General features: G+C 42.6%; 1 protein-coding gene across 1 annotated transcript in view; it reads left to right on the top strand.

Annotated features, from left to right (window-relative positions):
• The window catches only part of IQANK1 (IQ motif and ankyrin repeat containing 1), a 180,950-nt gene that overhangs the window by 142,177 nt on the left and 19,328 nt on the right, over positions 1–19,445 (top strand). Inside the window, 2 exon segments of the mRNA XM_030190104.1 lie at positions 8,748–8,856; positions 9,421–9,517. Of these exon segments, the coding sequence (XP_030045964.1) occupies positions 8,748–8,856; positions 9,421–9,517 (206 nt within the window).

The raw sequence follows: 19,445 nt of genomic DNA, 5'->3' as shown, positions 1-19,445 counted from the left end.
GAATGTGATCATTAAAATGAATGACACCATCCGCCTGGCCAGGACGAACAGACGGATGCGGAAATGTTAAAGGAAATCAGGGACGCAAACAAACTGGGCAACACAATAATAATGGGGGATTTCAATTACCCGCATATAGACTGGGTTAATGTAACATCTGTAAACGCAAGGGACATAAGATTTCTTGATGAAATCAAGGACAGCTTCATGGAACAGCTAGTTCAGGAGCCGACAAGAGAAGGAAAAATACTAGACTTAGTCCTTAGTGGTGCTCATGATCTAGTGCAGGGGGTAACGATACGAGGGCCGCTTGATAACAGTGATCATAATATGATCGGTTTTGATATTGGCATTGAAGGAAGTGAAACTAGGAAATCAAGTACGCTAGCGTTTAACTATAGAAAAGGTGATTACGACAAAATGAGAAAAATGGTGAAAAAAAGACTGAAAGGAGCAGCTCGCAGAGTAAAAAACTTGCATCAGGCGTGGATGCTGTTTAAAAACACCATCCTGGAGGTTCAGGACAAATATATTCCACGTATTAGAAAAAAGGGAAAAAAGACTAAACGTCAGCCGGCGTGGCTAAACAGTAAGATAAAGGAAATCATTAGAGCCAAAAAACAATCCTTCAGAAAGTGGATTAAATTAAATTAAATTCGCCGATGACACAAAATTATTCAGGGTCGTCAAGTCGCAGGAGGAATGTGAACGATTACAGGAGGACCTTGCGAGACTGGGAGAATGGGCGTGCAAGTGGCAGATGAAGTTCAATGTTGACAAGTGCAAAGTGATGCATGTGGGTAAGAGGAACCCGAATTATAGCTACGTCTTGCAAGGTTCCGCGTTAGGAGTTACGGATCAAGAAAGGGATCTGGGTGTCGTCGTCGATGATACGCTGAAACCTTCTGCTCAGTGTGCTGCTGCGGCTAGGAAAGCGAATAGAATGTTGGGTGTTATTAGGAAGGGTATGGAGTCCAGGTGTGCGGATGTTATAATGCCGTTGTATCGCTCCATGGTGCGACCGCACCTGGAGTATTGTGTTCAGTACTGGTCTCCGTATCTCAAAAAAGATATAGTAGAATTGGAAAAGGTACAGCGAAGGGTGACGAAAATGATAGTGGGGATGGGACGACTTTCCTATGAAGAGAGGCTGAGAAGGCTAGGGCTTTTCAGCTTGGAGAAGAGACGGCTGAGGGGAGATATGATAGAAGTGTATAAAATAATGAGTGGAATGGATCGGGTGGATGTGAAGCGACTGTTCACGCTATCCAAAAATACTAGGACTAGAGGGCATGAGTTGAAGCTACAGTGTGGTAAATTTAAAACGAATCGGAGAAAATTTTTCTTCACCCAACGTGTAATTAGACTCTGGAATTCGTTGCCGGAGAACGTGGTACGGGCGGTTAGCTTGACGGAGTTTAAAAAGGGGTTAGATAGATTCCTAAAGGACAAGTCCATAGACCGCTATTAAATGGACTTGGAAAAATTCCGCATTTTTAGGTATAACTTGTCTGGAATGTTTTTACGTTTGGGGAGCGTGCCAGGTGCCCTTGACCTGGATTGGCCACTGTCGGTGACAGGATGCTGGGCTAGATGGACCTTTGGTCTTTCCCAGTATGGCACTACTTATGTACTTATGTACTTATGGAGAAGAGAACCAACTGAAAGTAACAGGATAGATCATAAGGAATGCCAAGCCAAATGCAAAGCGGAGATAAGGAGGGCAAAAAAGGACTTTGAGAAGAAATTAGCGTTGGAAGCAAAAATACACAGTAAAAATTTTTTTAGATACATTAAAAGCAGGAAACCGGCCAAAGAGTCGGTTGGGCCGCTGGACGAAAATGGTGTTAAAGGGGCGATCAAGGAGGACAAAGCCGTAGCGGAGAAATTAAATGAATTCTTTGCTTCGGTCTTCACCGAGGAGGATTTGGGGGGGGACACCGGTGCCGGAAAGAATATTTGAAGCGGGGGAGTCGGAGAAACTAAACAAATTCTCTGTAACCTTGGAGGATGTAATGGGTCAGTTCAGCAAGCTGAAGAGTAGTAAATCACCGGGACCTGATGGTATTCATCCCAGAGTATTAATAGAACTAAAAAATGAACTTGTGGAGCTACTGTTAGAAATAAGCAATCTGTCCCTAAAATCGAGTGTAGTACCGGAAGACTGGAGGGTAGCCAATGTTACTCCGATTTTTAAGAAGGGTTCCAGAGGAGATCCGGGAAATTATAGACCGGTGAGTCTGACGTCGGTGCCGGGCAAGATGGTGGAGGCTATTATTAAGAATAAAATTGCAGAGCATATACAAAAACATGGACTGATGAGACAAAGTCAGCACGGATTTAGTGAAGGGAAGTCTTGCCTCACCAATCTAATGCATTTTTTTGAGGGGGTAAGCAAACATGTGGACAATGGGGAGCCGGTTGATATTGTATATCTGGATTTTCAGAAGGCGTTTGACAAAGTGCCGCACGAAAGACTCCTGAAGAAATTGCAGAGTCATGGAATCGGAGGTAGGGTATTATTATGGATTAAGAACTGGTTGAAAGATAGGAAGCAGAGAGTAGGATTGCGTGGCCAGTATTCTCAGTGGAGGAGGGTAGTTAGTGGGGTCCCGCAGGGGTCTGTGCTGGGTCCGTTGCTTTTTAATGTATTTATAAATGACCTAGAGATGGGAATAACTAGTGAGGTAATTAAATTCGCCGATGACACAAAATTATTCAGGGTCGTCAAGTCGCAGGAGGAATGTGAACGATTACAGGAGGACCTTGCGAGACTGGGAGAATGGGCGTGCAAGTGGCAGATGAAGTTCAATGTTGACAAGTGCAAAGTGATGCATGTGGGTAAGAGGAACCCGAATTATAGCTACGTCTTGCAAGGTTCCGCGTTAGGAGTTACGGATCAAGAAAGGGATCTGGGTGTCGTCGTCGATGATACGCTGAAACCTTCTGCTCAGTGTGCTGCTGCGGCTAGGAAAGCGAATAGAATGTTGGGTGTTATTAGGAAGGGTATGGAGTCCAGGTGTGCGGATGTTATAATGCCGTTGTATCGCTCCATGGTGCGACCGCACCTGGAGTATTGTGTTCAGTACTGGTCTCCGTATCTCAAAAAAGATATAGTAGAATTGGAAAAGGTACAGCGAAGGGCGACGAAAATGATAGTGGGGATGGGACGACTTTCCTATGAAGAGAGGCTGAGAAGGCTAGGGCTTTTCAGCTTGGAGAAGAGACGGCTGAGGGGAGATATGATAGAAGTGTATAAAATAATGAGTGGAATGGATCGGGTGGATGTGAAGCGACTGTTCACGCTATCCAAAAATACTAGGACTAGAGGGCATGAGTTGAAGCTACAGTGCTGGTAAATTTAAAACGAATCGGAGAAAATTTTTCTTCACCCAACGTGTAATTAGACTCTGGAATTCGTTGCCGGAGAACGTGGTACGGGCGGTTAGCTTGACGGAGTTTAAAAAGGGGTTAGATAGATTCCTAAAGGACAAGTCCATAGACCGCTATTAAATGGACTTGGAAAAATTCCGCATTTTTAGGTATAACTTGTCTGGAATGTTTTTACGTTTGGGGAGCGTGCCAGGTGCCCTTGACCTGGATTGGCCACTGTCGGTGACAGGATGCTGGGCTAGATGGACCTTTGGTCTTTCCCAGTATGGCACTACTTATGTACTTATGTACTTGGAAACCTGTGAATGTCGATACACAGCCCCTGAAGAAGCCGCTGGAGTGAAACGGGTCTGGCCACCGTCGGGTGTCAGCTAAGTGCTCAACTTTTTACTACATATATAAAAAATAAGTTCAACATGAAAGGTTATTTTCTGAGAAATATCAAGAGGAATAAGTGATAAGAAAACAAGAAACTTATGTTTTAAACTTTAAGGATTGCAATAAAAATGAATTTTAGAAAAAATTAAAAAATAAATACTATGAGGTTGACAGACCGATGATGAACACTACAACCCCAGTCAAAGATGCTAACATTCAGTATTGAGGTCTTTTCCTCGTTTAAATGATATTAAGCAATATATATCTTGCAATAGTACTGGACTCTTCAATATTTTCTCATTTGATTTGTTAGAGCCACATCTTTCTCATTTTTTGATAATTAGTATTATGTGTGGAGGAGTAGTCTAGTAGTTAGTGCAGTGGACTCTGATCCTGGGGAACTGGGTTCAATTCCCACTGCAGCTCCTTGTGACTCTGGGCAAGTCACTTAACCCTCCATTGTCCCCGGTACAAATAAGTACCTGTATATAATATGTAAACCACTTTGAATGTAGTTGGAAAAACCACAGAAAGGCAGTATAAAATTCCCATTCCCATTATGCTGACATTGTATTATATCTCTGTCATTCAGGACCCCGTTTAGTAAGCCGTGCTAGAGGCGCATTAGTGCTTTTAGCACGCACTAACTGCGTAGGCACCCACAATATTCCTATGGGCGCCTACACCGCACACGATAATTTTGTGCATGTGCTAAAAACGCTAGCGCACTTTAATAAACAGAGCCCTCAAATTTCTGTGCTGTTAAATGCGTATATTTTTGATACTGTAAAAAAACTTGGAGGAGACCAATGTAATCTAGATATGTGTTTGTATTGTAGCAATATCTCTTAACTCCTGAGGCAAGCGCTTGCCATGCTGAAATGCAGGACTGCGTCGAGTCCATTCAGTCTTCTTGATATTTTTAGGCTTATCAGCCTTTGTATCTTACATATTTTTAGTACTATCAATAAATTGTTTCCCCTGGTTGGAATTACATTGGTCTCCCCTAGTTGTTTTTCTTTGTTCTTGTGTTATGCTTTGGGGGCAGTTGTCTTCTTTTTTTATTGTTTCTTTTTGATATTGCTTCATGTTAGTCCTATTATTAGGTTTCAAATTGCTGTTTTCAAGTTTACTTCATTTACTGTATTTATGTTTATTCTTGGTTATTTTACAATTGTTATACTATTAACAAACTTGTAAGTTTTTTGTTAAACTATACCTGTTGTACACTGCCTTGGATGACTCTCTTCATAAAGGCAGTTAATAAATCTCAATAAATAAATAAACAAACAAACAAACAAACAAACAGAGAAGCCTTGAAAATTATATTACAAGAACACAGAGAAAATGGGTGGGTTTCTGGACTGATCTTTTGGGCAGACCAAGAGAGGAGCCCTTTCTCAACTTGCTCAGCATTCTGCTTTGCCTTTTTTTGCCTGACTTACCCCATTATATCATCAGGAATTTGCCCCTCCTTGCATCATTCTCCTACGACTTTGAGCCATGGGTTAGGCAAAGCAGCCAAGAGGGATACAGATTAGGACCAGGATCAAGAATTTCTAGCCTTGGGTCAGATTCCCTGCATAATAGCTGTGAGAATCAGCAGAATGGTTTGATGAGCCTTGGGAGAGTAAAATTGGAGAGTGAGAGATTAGATTAAGCAAGGAGAAAGAGCTGATGGTCACTCATCTCTTCAAGAAGGAACTTGGTTAGAGTGGTGGACTTTGGTCCTGGGGAACTGGGTTTGATTTCCACTGCAGGCACAGGCAGCTCCTTGTGACTCTGGGCAAGTCACTTAACCCTCCATTGCCCCAGGTACAAACAAGTACCTAAGCCGCATTGAGTCTGCCATGAGTGGGAAAGCGCGGGGTACAAATTAAAAAAAACAGCTGCTACTGATGTTTACTAAGGCAGTGCTTGTCAATCTCTTTGTGGCTGTAACCCCATGATCATAGCCAAATAAAATTATGTTACCCTTCAGAGATGCAGAATAATGATACATATATGAAGAGCCCACTCAGGTTGTGACCCCATTTGGGGTCCTGACCCCCAGTTTGGGAAGCTCTGCACTAAGGCATTGTAAGCACTGGGCATAGAGTATGATCAGGAGGAGAATAGTAAATCCTCTAGTGATTGATTTTGGAGGTAGTCCAGAAGCATTTGAAAGCCTTCATAATCCACTGGGCAATAACGACAATGATTTCCTTCAAGGTTAGAATCTCCTGAGGCTGGTTTAAAATAGGGAGAGCTATGGTACAGCTATACCCCTTGACAACTGAAGGAAAGGAGAAACATATATATATACTAGTAAAAAAGGCCCATTTCTGAAGGCAAGGATTGGGGCCCTAGGCAGACAATTTCTCCCCCCACCCCCGCGCTATGGCCCCCTCGACCCCCCCCCCCCCCCGTGCCAGCAAAAACCGCCCCCCTGCCGTTGTGTACTACCTGTGCTGACGGGGGACCCAAACCCCCAACAGCCGAAGTGCTGTTGTGCCCTTCGCGTTGCTTCCTCAATCATCTTCTCTGGAAGTTCCTCTGCGTGCGTCTGACGTTTTTGGGTCCCCCGTCAGCACAGGTAGTCCACAACGGCGGCGGGGGACGGTTTTCGCCGGGCCGGGGGGGGGGGGTCGACATTTGCGGAGGGGGGGTCGAGGGGGCCGTAGTGCGGGGGGTGACAGATGATTCCGAGGCAGGGGGAAGAGTAGGGAAACACGCTGCGCGTGTTTCCCTACTCCTCCCCTTGCCTTGGAATCAGCTGTCATGACGTCAGTGACGTCAGTGACGTCAGTGACGTCAGTGACGTCAGTGACGTCAGTGCGTGTCTGCCTAGCAGACCACCTCCAGGGAGCCAAAGTCCCAAGCACAGAACGTTGGAGGTGAGAATTATTATATAGAGCTGACTGATGTTGGTGAACTAGAAAATCAGCAGGTAAGAATCAATTTTTCCTTTATAGCAATGAAGCTTGCTAAACATACACAACATAAAATGATATGCCCATGTGTGGAAACCTGAATTTTTATTAGTAGAAAATAGTAGCTATGGCAGCAAATGTTTTATGAATATAAAAAGCTGTAATTGGGGGGCATGTTAAGATGGCGGCGGAGTCGGACGCAGAGTGAAGCGCTCCTGAGAAGCTGGTACGGGACAACGTTTCTTTTCCTCATAGAAATGCCACATACCAAACGCAAAGCGGTGGTGAGGATAGTTCCCCCGCCCTCCTCTACCTCTACCCCGACACAGCTGAACATCAAGCGCTTCCTCACCGCATCCTCGATGAAAGTAAGGGAGCCGGATCCCATAGCGCTGTCGACCGGAGAAGAGGAGTCAACGCTGGGAGAGGAAGTCTCCCTATCACCTCCATCAAAAATACTGCCTCCATGTCCGGCGTCGACTGCGGAGTTGGTGGCGATCCAACAACTCGCCAGAAGTGCGAGAAGAGAGACGCCAAGCGAGGGACCTACTCCGCAATACACACTGTGCTCCGAGGAGATTTCCCGTGAGAAAATGGAGATAAGCCTAGAATCGATTTGGCGGATGTTGAATAAAATGGACAGGACATTACAAAAGACATCAGGTGAGGTAGCTACCTTTAACTCGAAGATGGAAGAATTAAAAACGACAGTTGATTCTGTAAAACAAGATTTGGTTACAAAAGTTACTAATATTCAACAAGAAGTAGAAATGCTTCATAAGTTCAGAGACGCTGTGATAAAGGACAATACAGAAACATGTCGAAAGGTTGAACTGTTAGAAAACTATAACCGACGGTTAAATATACGTTGTTTAAACTTTCCCAAAACCCCAAGTTGCACTGCGTTGGATCTTTTTAAGAGATACTTGATCGAAAATTTAAAATTTTCTCAAGAAGCCATTCCGCCCATAAATAAGTTGTGTTATATTCCTAGTGCAAAAAAGGAAGAAGGAGAGAAAAAGTTATCAGAAAATTTAGACCTGGGAAACTTGTCTGAATTGTTAGAACAATCTCTAGACGAGAAAACTGAAAGAGCTACCCTTATCATCTCGCTAGTATTTGAACAAGATTTTAATGCAATAATGAAAATGTACTTTAAAAACGACAAAACCCTCTTCGGAGGTGAAAGAGTCTGGATCTACCCTGATGTCACAAAACAAACTCAGCAAAGGAGGAAGACTTTTCTTGCAATGAGAAAGAGAACTGTGGAGTTGGGGGGTTCTTTTCTATTGGCTTACCCGTGTAAATGTATAATAAGGCTGGGTAATACTAAGTATATATTTTATTCAGCAGAACAGCTAAAATCTTTTCTGGACTCGAAGCAAGTATGTTAACAACGTATATAAGGTCGAGGAACGCCGCAAAGTTTTGTAAATTGAATTTCTTTAACAATCTTCTCTATTCATAACGCCCCCCCCCCCCCCCCCCCCAAGGTTTTTGGGGTCTAAGGAAGCTATGTAAAAAGGATATACTTATTTTTTTATTTTTTTCCTATATAATTTTGAAATTCGGATTACATTGTATAGGATTGTTGGAAATAAGTTTAAAATGTTTTCTTTTCATTATGGCTGTATTTCTGAGACAAGAAATTCTTGTTTTCAAATGATAAATCTCAATAAATAATTATAACAAAAAAAAAGCTGTAATTGTGCATACAAATATTTGATCTGATTTTATTCTCACAAATTTGTTCCTGCAATAACTACTATTTGCATACAAAAATTTACATTTGTGTTCTTAGGGCCGATACAGAAAACTGCATACACATTGCCATGGCTTGTGCACATAATTTTTTTTATTACCACCACTGTAATTTGCATATTATTAGTTTACTACATTGGGAGTTAAGTATTTTTAAGCACGCATTACGAAATTGTATTCTGGTTTTCATGGGACTGTTACTGCTCTTGGCAGCGGCATAGCACTAGAATGTGTACTCTCACGATATGACCCTGTGTGCATGGCTGCTATTGCCACAGACCATCTGTGTATTGTTGTTTGCAGACCATTCATGATGCAGAGGCCACTGTGGAATTTGCAAGGCTAGCAGCAATGAAGGCAGAGGAGAAGCTGTCCCTGGCAAGGCTTCGTCTTAGGGAGCAGACAGAGAGTGGTGAGAAAAGAGGATAGGAATAGGGACTTGATATACCGCCTTTCTGTGGTTACAGTCAAAGTGGTTTACATATTATATGCAGGTACTTATTTTGTACCTGGGGCAATGGAGGTTTAAGTGATTTGCCCAGAGTCACAAGGAACTACAGTGAGGTACAGTGCGGCCGACTACCACTTGGAAGAGTGCTGGCTACCCAATGTGGGGCTTGGGGATCCCTACCAGTTCAGGTATTTAATATTTTCGGTTTGCCGGGGGGGGGGGGGGGGGGTAGCAGAGAGCAGGGCGGGGGATGGAGACAAATTCCATGCCCACCCACTTTCGGCTCAGGCCCATCCAAATCAGCTGTCTGACTATACCCCTGCCTGAAAAAAGGTCTCGCTGCTGTGATTTCTGGCATCCTGCAGCTTGTGTATCATTACTCTGTATTTGTTTTCCACCGGAAGTGGCTATCACCTCACTGTACTATGTAAGTCACATTGAGCCTGCAAATAGGTGGGAAAATATGGGGTACAAATGTAACAAATAAATAAATAAATAACTTTCTCCCTTCTCCTGTGTTCGTAGGATCTGATTCTGGCCTGCCCGGGCTGAAATGCACTGTTCAGGAACTCGATGAAGTGCTGCTTAAGGATATCGGCAACAAAGTACTTCTAGATGGACGGTAAGAGAGAACGTGAAGGAAGCATCTCTTTCTGCCTGATTTGAAACCTTTGGGGCTTATCTTCAGCAGGCCTGCAAACAGTTCAAGTTAACTGTGTACTTTTAACCAGATATTCACCAAATTTAGGGGCCCTTTTTCTAAAGCTTGCGTGCACTAATGGGATTAGCACAGGCTAAATGCTGTGTGTCCTGTTTTACTGTATACCTATGAGTCATGCGGCAAAACGCACACTAAATTTTAGTAAAGGGCCCCTAAACCAGCCAACTAATTCTCTTCAGTGGTTGGATTTATTTGGATAAATGTTTCTATATCATTTTAGGACAGTAATCTGTGCAGTTGGATTTGCACTATTAAGTTTAACTTGGATAGCACCAAATATTAGTATCAGTCATGTAAACAAACTGTGACCCCAGAATATCCAACTGCTTTCTGATAACTGGATAAATGTTATCTGGCCAGTGAGAAGGCCAGACAAAATCTATGAAATCATCTGGGAGGTAGAGGGAGATAATTTTCAAAATTAAAAATATATCCAGGTAACCCCTGAAGTTACCCTGATAAATCTTAAAATACCAGGCTCTTCGTACAAAGTGAGAGTCCTAGAGGCTTAATTGTGGAGGAGTGGCCTAACGGGGGGGGGGGGGGGGGGGAACGGGGACCTGCAGTTAACTGCGGTAACACTGCAGCAAAAGTTTTTGTTTACCAAGGAGTGGAGGAGTAGCCTAGTGGTTAGTGCCGTGGGCGTTGATCCTGGGGAACTGAGTTCAATTCCCACTGCAGCTCCTTGTGACTCTGGATAAGTCACTTAACCCTCCATTGCCCCTGCTACAAAATAAGTACCTGAATATACATAAACCACTTTGAATGTAGTTGCAAAAACCTCAGAAAGGCGGTATATCAAGTCCCATTTCCCTTCCAGTGGATGCAGGAGCAAACAGTTTTACTGTTGGAAACTTTCAGCATATTAGTGACTATGCTGAGAATACAGATAAGTCTGCTCTGAACTTACAATTGTTATCCTTTTTTGCCATTCTGTTTGGGTTATTTCTCCATGGGGCAAAAATTGCACCCTATGAATCAGAGGGTCCTAATCCATTGTGATATTTATGTATTGTTGTGTAATTGGGTTTATTTCACTTCACTTTAATATAGTGTTTTTTCACACACAAATTCAGAGCCTTATTTATAGAGAGTACCACATGATGTATAGAGGTTTGTAGTCAGCAGCATCAGTGGCGAGTCACTGATTCTAAACGCTCGGCTGTGGATATAGCCTACACTGAATTCTCTTTTTGGCTCTTCACTAAAAGGTATTATATTATATTATATTATATTACGTCACTTATATGTGTGCTTTTCAGTAAATATCGGTCATTAATTAAAGGGATGACTCTTTTTGATCAAAATTTCTCTTACAGTCAATTCATATTATACTGATGTTTTTATTTTTCTTATAGCTGGTCATTATTTTTGGTCCCATGTGCTTCTCTTTTGTTGCTCATCTGTTCTGTCTCCATTATATTACTAAAATCTAAGTCAGGCCTCAACAAACCCCAGGTGCCAGGTTGCCATGGTGACTACAAAATGGGACCTGGTACCTAAAGATTTGCAGCCCAGAGCATATAGGCATTTTGGATGGGGCTGCGGGAAGCAGATCAGGCAGTAGCAACATCTCTACTCTTCTCTCCTCCTACCCCCAAAGTTGCACTTTGGAAACAGATGCACGTACACACACAGAGACGCCCCCTTCCCCCACAGTGCCCTCTACATTAGTGGAGGAAACTTCTCTGGAGTTGATGCGAGAGTCAACTCCTAGATGCCCCTCTCAGGCATATGGTTTCTCTAGGTCGAGGCAGGCTCGGTCTCAGCCTTCTCCAGAGGAAGTTTGGCCGATACCGATGAAAGTGCTCTGGGAGTCGTTTATGATCCTTGATACTTCTTGGAGGAAGAGTCTTATGGGATACATCAGACCCCTCCCCTCCACAGGAAAGGTGGAAAGTTGCCCACAGAGAGCCTTTTCTCTCCCTCTTTGTTAAGGAAATGGCGGCTGCCATTCCATTCCTTTGGAGGTGGAGTATGAGCCCAGGGCCAAGATGCTTGAGATCCTGGATTACAAGTCTCCTCCTAGAGAGAGGCTGTGATGGTCCCGCTTCATGAGATCCTACAAGATGTTCTCGTGCAGAATTGGGAGTCCCCTCTCTCTGTCCTGGTACTCCTCACAAATATTAACACTATGTACCAGATTTAGAGTACCCGTGGGTGTGATAAGCCTCAGCTGCTCATCATTCCCTGGTTGTTCAATCCACCCTCAAAAGAGTCAAGAGTTCTAAAGACTATGCTTCAGCGCCCCCCAGGCAGGGAAGCTAGAACTTCAAACAAGCCTATCCAAATGACCCAACATAACTCACGAACCAACCCACACTACTAACACTACCCCTACCTCCCCTCACATCTCTTTCTCTTGTCCCACTCCATACAATATGTCATCTTTTTTGTTATTTGTACCATACATTGTAAACCATTATCTTGTGATACTTTGCACAATACATTGTAAGCCGCACTGAACCTGCTATCGAGCGGGGGAAACAGCGGGGTATAAATGCTACAAATAAATAAAATAAAAGGGGCACTCCGGGAAGACAAAGCCACAGCGGAGAGTTTAAATGAATTCTTTGCTTCGGTCTTCTCCGAGGAAGATTTGGGAGAAATACTGTTGCCAGAAAATGGTGATTCAGGGCTGGACAGAAGTCAGAGAAACTGAATCAAATCTCAGTAAACCTGAAAGATGTAATGGGGCAATTTGACAAACTGAAGAGTAGCAAATGACCTGGAGGCAGATGGTATTCACCCCAGAGTACAGATAGAATTGAAAAATGAATTTGCAGAACTATTGTTAGTAATATGTAATTTATCTTTAAAACCAAGCATGGTACTGGAAGATTGGAGGATGGCCAATGTAACACTGATTTTTTTTAAAAAGGTTCCAGAGGTGATCTAAAAAATTATAGACCAGTGAGCCTGATGTTGGTGCCCAGCAAAATGGTAGAGACTATTATAAAGAACAAAATTACAGAGCATATTCAAAAGCATGGATTCATGGCTAACAAGGATTGCCTCACCAAATTATTACATTTCTTTGAAGAGTGAACAAACATGTGAGCTGGTCGATATTGTGTATCTGGATTTTCAAAAGGCATTTGACAAAGTACCTCATCAAAGACTCCAGAAGAAATTGGGGAGTCATGGGATAGAAGGTAGTGTTCTATTGTGGGTTAAAAACTGAATAAAAGATAGAAAACTGAGAGTAGGGTTAAATGGTCAGTATTCTCAATGGAGTAGGGTAGATAGTGGGTTCTGCAGGGGTCTGTGCTGGGATCACTGTTTTTTAACATATTTATAAATGATCTAGAAATGGGAGTAACTAGTGAGGTAATTACATTTGCTGATGACTCAAGTTATTCAAAGTTGTTAAATAGCACTCGAATTTTGTGTTAATTCTGTTCACTGCATCTCAAAAAAAAGATATAGTGGAATAGAAAAGGTAGAGAGAAGGGCGACAAAAATGATAAAGGGGATGGGACGACTTCCTATGAGGAAAGGCCTAAAGCGTCTAGGGCTCTTCAGCTTGGAGATAAGACAGCTGAGGGGAGATATGATAAAGGTATTATAAAATAATGAGTGGAATGGAAACAGGTAGACGTGAATCGCTTCTTTACTCTTTTTTCAAAAATACTAGGACTAGGGGGCACGCATTGAGCTACAAAGTAGTAATTTAAAATGAATCGAAAATATTTCTTCATCATATGTGTAATTAAACTCTGGAATATCGTTGACAGAGAATGTAGTAAAGCAGTTAGCTTAGTGGGGTTTTTAAAAGGTTTGGATAGCTTCCTAAAGGAAAAGTCCATAGACCATTATTAAAATGGACTGGGGAAAATCCACTGCTTATGTATTGTAGCTGTTTTGGGATCTTTCCAGGTACTTGTGACCTGGATTGGCGACTGTTGGAAACAGGATGCTGGGCTTGATTGACCTTCGGTCTGTCCCAGTATGGCAGTATTTATGTAGGCAGTATCTAAGAAATTAAATAAACCAATCTGTAATTATCTAGTAATGAGACAACTATGGTCTCATTTTATCAGTGATCTTTTAGGAAAATAGAGAAGCTAGCATGATCAACGTACAACAATTGGTATTATGTTTAGACATAGCTTCATGTACAAGTAAAAACCTTTATCTTATCACAAGATCAACATATAACTTCTTCTAACAAAATCTAAACACCTTATGTCATAAGATCTGGCACTTTCCAGAACTAAAATAATTTCCATACCTAACCTCAGAAATCTAAGTGAGCCTTGCAAAACCTGTTGGTGAGAAGGTAAATCCATCCTCAGTGCAGTCTCATATTGCTGGCTTAACTCCAAGATCTGAGGCAGAAATTAATTATTTACGGTGCTCAGACCTCCAATGTGTTTTAATCTCCTATACAGGAGTACCACAAGCTTGGCAGAATCTGTACACAGAACCACAGGGTGGCATACAGTGGGGAGAGAAAAGAGTGCAAGGTTCAGAACAGTCTTATCATATGTATAGGGTGATGGCTGGAAAGTCTAAGGCAAAAGTGATATATGGCAGAAAACAAACTTGTGTAGCAAAAGTCCAGTCTGTCTTTGCAGCCATTTTCAAAGCTTCCTATGTAGCCTTAGACTCATATGCAGGAGCTCCCACCCTGCCCATTTTGGTGATGTCAGCAAGAGAAGCCAATGGACAGGATGCAGTTTTAGCACCACGGCTTTAGCACCACCAAGCACCATAGGTAGCCACACCAGCCACACACAAGTAGCTACAGCCCCGCTCATGTGTACAAGTCAGGATTCTGGATGTGGTTACCCTCATTGACTGGGCTCTCCTGAGTAAATTACAAGTCCTCCTTCACAATCCAGTCTCATTCATGGCAGAACCAGATGATGAGAGACAGGTGCTCGGAATAAAACTTGTTTATGTCTTTGAACCTTCTTGTGAGAACATAATTCCTTCAAGGTCTCATCAGCAGTGCCAGAGCAGAGAAAAAGTTGCATTACACCATCAGCAGTATTAATCAAAGGATGATAGTGGAACAGATGAGACGCTCAGCTTCTGGACTGAGCATCTCATCTGTTCCACTAGGTCAGAAGGTTCAAGTCCCTTGAAAGTGAGCACTCAGAATTGGATTGTGGTAACTGGTTATTGTTTGCACTTTTCCCTAACTGAATTATTATCAATATCACTGAAGATGTTACATTACATTACACAGGTCTTATAGCCCGCAAATACCATAGTATAGTTCACAATCGGGCATTTTCGAAAGAGAAGGGCGCTCATCTTCCAACACAAATCGGGAGATGGGCGTCCTTCTCTCAGGGTCGCCCAAATCGGCATAATCGAAAGCTGATTTTGGGCGTCCTCAACTGCAGTCCATCGCAGTGACGACCAGAGTTCATGGGGGCATGTCAGAAGCGTAGCAAAGGCGGGACTGGGGCGTGCTTAAGAGATGGGCATCCTCGGCCGATAATGGAAAAAAGAAGGGTGTCCCTGACAAGCATTTGATCGACTTTACTTGGTCCATTTTTTTCATGACCAAGCCTCAAAAAGGTGCCCAAACTGACCAGTTGACCACTGGAGGGAATCGGGGATGACCTCCCCTTACTCCCCCAGTGGTCACCAACCCCCTCCCACCCTAAAAAAAAATAAAAATTTTTTTTTTGCCAGCCTCTATGCCAGCCTCAAATGTCACACCCAGCTCCATGACAGCAGTATGCAGGTCCCTGGAGCAGTTTTAGTGGGTGCAGTGCACTTCAGGCAGGCGGACCCAGTCCCATCTCCCCCCTACCTGTTACACTTGTGCTGGTAAATGTGAGCCCTTCAAAACCCACACGAAACCCACTGTACCCACATATAGGTGCCCCCCTTCACCCCTTAGGGCTATGGTAGTGGTGTACAGTTGTGGGGAGTGGGTTTTGGGGGGGGGCGGGGGCTCAGCACCGAAGGTAAGGGAGCTATGCACCTGGGAGCAATTTGTGAAGTCCACTGGTGTCCTGGCATGTGAGGGGGACCAGTGCACTACGAATGCTGGCTCCTCCCACGACCAAATGGCTTGGATTTGGTCGTTTTTGAGATGGGTGTCCTCGGTTTTCATTATCGCCAAAAACCAGGGACGACCATCTCTAAGGTCGACCTAAATGTTGAGATTTGGGCGTCCCCAACCGTATTATCAAAATGATAATAGCGGTTTCCCCGCCCCTTCGCCGGGACGTCCTTAGAGATGGGCGCCCTTAGAGATGGTCGTCCCCGTTCGATTACGCCCCTCTATGGGTAAATACGTAACAAAAACTGAACCAACCGTTCAGCATTACATAATAATCATAATTAATCAGAATAAACAACAGTTCATTTAGCAACAGTTGTAAAACTCTTTTAAAAATCAGAGTGGATAACTTTTCTAAAGAGAAAAGTCTTCAATAACTTCTGGAACATTGAGTAATCTCTAATTACTCAGAGTTCAGGAGGAAGAGAATTCCACAAAACAACTGCTTGATATGAAATAGAAGCAGATAAAAATCTAACATACTTAACCAATTGGAGGATCAGAAAGAGTGAGTAGGCCTGAGCTGTGATTGGGTGGGCCTAGGCCTACCCATGCCCACACGTAGTTACGCCCCTGTTTTAGGATATAAAGGGATATTGAATCAAATTTACTCAAAGAGTAGATCAATCTAACTGCTGTAATTTTGCACTATCTGAAATCTTCTTAATGAAGCCTTAATACAATCTACTAAGACTACACTACAATAGTCAATCCTTGACAATATTAAACATTGAACTACTAACTGAAATGTAGAGGGATCAAAATGATGTCATTTGACTAATTGTTTACAGTTCTGAGTATTACCTACAAGAGAGAGTTCGTTTTGGACTACAAGGAACACCCACATACCAACTTTGGAAATTGTTCTGTGCCAAATTATGTGCTTTTACTGGACTGCACTGAGAGGGGTGCTAATGGAGTGGTTATGGCTTTGAGCTTAATTATCAAAATCTCTAGAATTCGTAAGGGGCTGAAAGTTAACAAAATGGAGGGGGCAAGTAAGACTGAATGCTTGGCTGGGGAGCCTAATATCATATACCAGCCTATGACTGTAGAGCAGACAGCCATAGGTGAGCAAAAGGGTAGATAAAGTGACCCTTAGACAGTATTACGATTTCTGTATAATATTTCCTTGTGAGATATTTTCTTTCCTGCGAAGGAAGAGAGACCCCCAGTGGTCAACACAGAGCAGAATATGCGCTTAGCTTTTGAGATACTACATAGAGACATAGAAAAATAACAGCAGATAAAGACCATATGGCCTACCCAGTCTGCACATCCATACCATCTACTATCCCTTCCTATCCCAGAGATTCGCCTCCGCCACATTTATGCCATGGTGTTATTTAATCATCTCCATCAAATCTCCTGTTCTTCTGCCTTTCTTTCAAAGTATATAGAGATCTTTAAGTCTGCCCCATACAAACACCACTGACCATTTCAGTAGCTGCTCTCTGGACCTATTCTATCCTGTTTATATCTTTTTGAAGGTACGGTCTCTCGAATTATACAGAGTACTCTAAATGAGGTCGCCCCAAAGACTTATACAGACACACTATCACCTCCTTTCTTCTACTGGCCTTTCCTCTCCTTCTGGCTTTTGCTTTTGCCTTTTCTATCTGAAGATCATTGGATACAATCACACCCAAGTCCCACTCTTCTGTGCTCAAAAATATTCCCCCCCCCCCCCCAAGCTATACTGCTCCTTCAGATTTCTTTTCTACCCAAATGTATGACCCTGCATTTTATAGCATTAAATCTTAGCTGCCAAATTCTAGAACCATTTCTTCAAGCTTTGCTAGGCCCCTCCTCATGTTATCCACACCATTCAGAGGTGTCTATCCTATTGCAGATTTTGGTATCATCCGCACATGCAAACGTTACCAGACAGCCCTTCAGCAATATCACTTACAAAATGCTAAAAACAACTGGACCAGGAACTTAACCTTGTGGCACAACCTCAGAATGAACTATGGTGGTGGGTAATGATATAGAGGATTTATGGCTAATTAATGTTTGTGTGGAGGGAGTAAAATTGCCAGTAAGGAAGGAGATAAGGTTGTTAGGTGTATGTTGGATGTCCATTTGTCTATGAATGCACATATTGTGTAAGTTGTTCAGTCGACTTTTCAGCAGTTTTGGATAGGTGTGATTTTTGTAGTGTGATGCAGTGCTTAGTGTTATCAAAATTGACTATCATAATGTGCTAGATAAAGCATTTTAAGTTATTCAGAACTCTACAGGCCATTTGATTGCTGGAGCAAAAAAAATTTGAGCATGTGACACCCATTTTAAAACAAGTTCAGTGGTTACCAGTGTAACAGCGAATACGGTATAAGGTTCTGACAACTGTTCATCAAGCGCTGTATAGCAAGGTACCAGAATATATCTCAGGAGTTATCAACCCAGAAGAGCGTTACATTCTGAGACTGCAATGCACCTATCTGAGGACCTCACCTTGAATACTGGTCTCCACATCTCAAAAAGATATAGTAGAATTAGAAAAGGTACAGAGAAGGGCGACAAAATGATAAAGGGGATGGGGGTGTCTTCCCTATGAGGAAAGGCTAAAATGACAAGGGCTGTCAGCTTGGAGAAGGGACAGCTGAGGGGAGATATGACAGAGGTTTGTAAAATACTGGGTGGAGTGGAACAGGTAGATGTGAATCGCTTGTTTATCCTTCCCAAAAATAGGACTAGGGGGCATGCAAAGAAGCCACTAAGTAGTAAATTTAAAACGAATCATAGAAAATATTTCTTTGCTCAACGTGTATTTAAACTCTGGGATTCGTTGCCACAGAATGTGGTAAAAACAGTTGGCTTAGCAGGGTTTTAAAAAGGTTTGGATAATTTCCTAAAAGTCCATAAACCATTATTAAGATGGGCTTGGAAAATTCCACTGCATATTCTAGGATAAGCAGCATAAAATCTGTTTTGCTGTTCTGGGATCTTGCCAGATACTTGTAACCTGGATTGGCCACTGTTGGAAACAGGATACTGAGCTTGATGGACCTTTGGTCTGTTCCAATATGACAATGCTTAAGCTCTTATGTTAGTATGTTATGGCTATACAAAGGTTAGATCATTTTCTGTGGCTGGTCCAAAGTTGTGGAATAAGTTGCCAGGTTCATTGCATTTATGTACAGATAAGATGCAGTTTAAACGACTCTTGAAGGCCCTCTTTTTTTGTGCAGCTTTTTTTTTTAAATAAAAAAGTGGGTTTTCTGTAATGGGCTGTTGCAGAGGCTATTCACAATATGGTGGGAAGTGCAAGGTGGTTCAGCAACATTTTAATGTTTGTGTGTGATTGTTTTTGTGGATTTATGATTTTATGTATGTGTAGAAAATTTTAAATAAATACATTTACCATTACCCTCTGTTTCTTTCCACTCAACCAAATTCTAGACCTGCCAGTCACCTTATGGCCCATACTGAGGGCACTCCATAAGTCACTTAAGTAGAACTGGGTCAAAGGTTTTGCTAAATTGTAAGTACACCAGTTAACATTTCAGAAGCTTTTTCTCAGCTGGCCGTTCTGTGGGGCTGTGGTTCATTTTGTGGGTGGAGGCAATGCCAGCAGTGGTGGTGTGCTTTTTGATAGCAGTATCTTCCAGTCACTGTGGGAGCTTCGCTAAGACCTATCCTCTCGCACAGTAGTCAAGTGCTGTCAATATAGATACTGCAACCCTGTTGTAAAAGCAAAATCTGAGTCAAATGAACAGAAAACCTCTTAAAGTAAACCACAACAAAACCATCAGTCTCACAATATGACACATTTCAGGGTGAGCCAGATCCTGGAAA

The sequence above is a fragment of the Microcaecilia unicolor genome, chromosome 1 (assembly GCF_901765095.1).
Source record: "Microcaecilia unicolor chromosome 1, aMicUni1.1, whole genome shotgun sequence".
Taxonomy (NCBI): domain Eukaryota; kingdom Metazoa; phylum Chordata; class Amphibia; order Gymnophiona; family Siphonopidae; genus Microcaecilia; species Microcaecilia unicolor.
Note: the sequence above shows the minus strand (reverse complement) of the source record. Positions and strands in the feature narration are given on the sequence as shown.